This window comes from Aplysia californica, unplaced genomic scaffold (genome assembly GCF_000002075.1).
Source record: "Aplysia californica isolate F4 #8 unplaced genomic scaffold, AplCal3.0 scaffold00182, whole genome shotgun sequence".
Taxonomy (NCBI): Eukaryota; Metazoa; Mollusca; class Gastropoda; order Aplysiida; family Aplysiidae; genus Aplysia; species Aplysia californica.
Genome location: NW_004797452.1, coordinates 442,380 through 444,254, shown reverse-complemented (window position 1 = coordinate 444,254; position 1,875 = coordinate 442,380). Strand labels below are relative to the sequence as shown.

The 1,875-nt window shown below is 43.2% G+C and overlaps 1 protein-coding gene across 1 annotated transcript in view; it reads left to right on the top strand.

The window, feature by feature from the left end:
* The first annotated feature begins 384 nt into the window (after positions 1-384).
* The window catches only part of LOC101854170 (THO complex subunit 4), a 20,436-nt gene continuing 18,945 nt past the window's right edge, over positions 385-1,875 (top strand). The window contains exon 1 of the mRNA XM_005098411.2: positions 385-713. Coding sequence (XP_005098468.1) covers positions 492-713 — 222 coding nt within the window. The 5' untranslated portion in view covers positions 385-491. The remainder of the gene's footprint in view (positions 714-1,875) is intronic.

The following is a 1,875-nucleotide window of genomic DNA, read 5'->3' as shown; positions in this document are numbered from 1 at the left end:
ACACACACACACAGACACACACACACACACACACACACACACACACACACACACACACACACACACACACACAAAACATAAAAACTCGTACTCGAATGTGAATCCTACAAAACGTAAACAATTGCATTTGCTATCTGGTGTATTCTGTACGTTTCGAAATTTAGAAAGGAACTAACATTCTATGCTGGTTTCTTTATCGTGGAATGTCAAACTTAATAGATTTGCGGATTCTTATATATAACTATATTTTTAGCTTTAAAAATTGGTCTAATTCACTATAAACAGTGCAATTAAGGAACTTATTTCAAATGCAACCCTTTAATTTCCTGTAAAAGAACCTATTTCTATTTGTGTAAAAACGATTACCTTGTAGCAAATTGGCATATTGCACCGGAAGCTTAGACCGCCATTCTCGCACTTTTCCTCTTCCCCACGCTTTGTTTTTAATTTGCTCAGGACTATTTGAGTCTTGGGGCACCGAAATCAGCAAAATGACGGACAAATTGGACATGAGCTTAGATGACATCATAAAACAGAACAGAAGAGGCAGAGGTCGAGGTAGAGGGGCCGGCAGAGGCTCTCGTGGTGGTCCCGGCGGCGGTGGTCGCGGTGGACGCGGCCAGAGCAGAGGACGTGGAAGTGGAAATGCCGGGGTCTTCAGAGGCGGCGTAAACAAACGTAGAGGTGGTGGTTCTTTCAACCAAAATCAAAGGGTGAGCATGAAGCCAATTGGAATTTAAATAACAAGTCCATGGTTCACAAAGTTAATATTTACAATAGTAAATACAACTATACAACACAAATGAATTTAACCCTCGTCCTGCCGGGGCTGGGTTTTTATGTCGCCCAATAAGTCAATAAGCCTATTTCGGCATCTCACCTGCGTTCCGGTCCCGTGTCAGTCTTGCCCCTGGCTCAGGGCACGCGCGTCGAGTATGATCTCCTGTTCAATTCGGGACCTGCGCCGGATCCTCATTCACGCAGCTCAAGTGTGTGCGTCAGTCTGCTTGAGTTTGAGTTTGTGTGCGTTTGTGTGGCCTCCTTCTTGAACCGCCTGCGTTGGTTCGTAACCAAGCATACATCTTTCAAAACACATCAAGTTGGTAGCTTTAGAGTCTAGATGTTCATCCAATGAAATTATAGAACAAATTGACCCATTTTGACATGAGGTAGACCTGCATGTTTGCCGACAATCGTCTGAAATCCGACAATCGCGACCCGACCCGCGAGCCGACCGATGCTATCGCTAGGCCCACCTAGTCAATGTGTGACGTGTGAGGCCTGGCCGTCTGCCAGCGCCCCCTTTTTCTCCCGTCGGCACTTCCGACATAATTGTCGGAACCTGAGTAGAAATACGAATATGAAGAGTACGACGACCTAAATGATCTACTTTCAGTTTCGTGCGCGAGGGGCCATTTTGAATTTCGTTTGTTTACTGATTGTTCAGATCATGTTCAGATCAAGTCCGACTCACTTGTTCCACTCTAGATCTAGATTTATAGATCATTATAGACCTCAATGGAGGATTCATATTTCCATTTCTATTGTGTCAAACCATATTATAAGTTGCTGTAATTGTAATATTAATGTTGGTAAAACGCATTTCATCAGGTGCGTGAAATATTTACTTAGAATAAAGATCTAATCTAGATCTAGATCTAGAGACTCAGCTGAGTCCCTCTGTTCGGAATTGGATGCGGATTTCTCGTTCAAGTTCAAGGCTTATTCCTATTCACTTGTTCTTCTAGATCTAGATCTAGATTTATATAACTACAGTCGAAGCTGCCCTGACGGCCACCTCTATAAGATGGCCACCTGTAAAAACGGACACTTTCCATTTCCCCCTTTGCGTTTTTTCTATATAATTTAACTGTA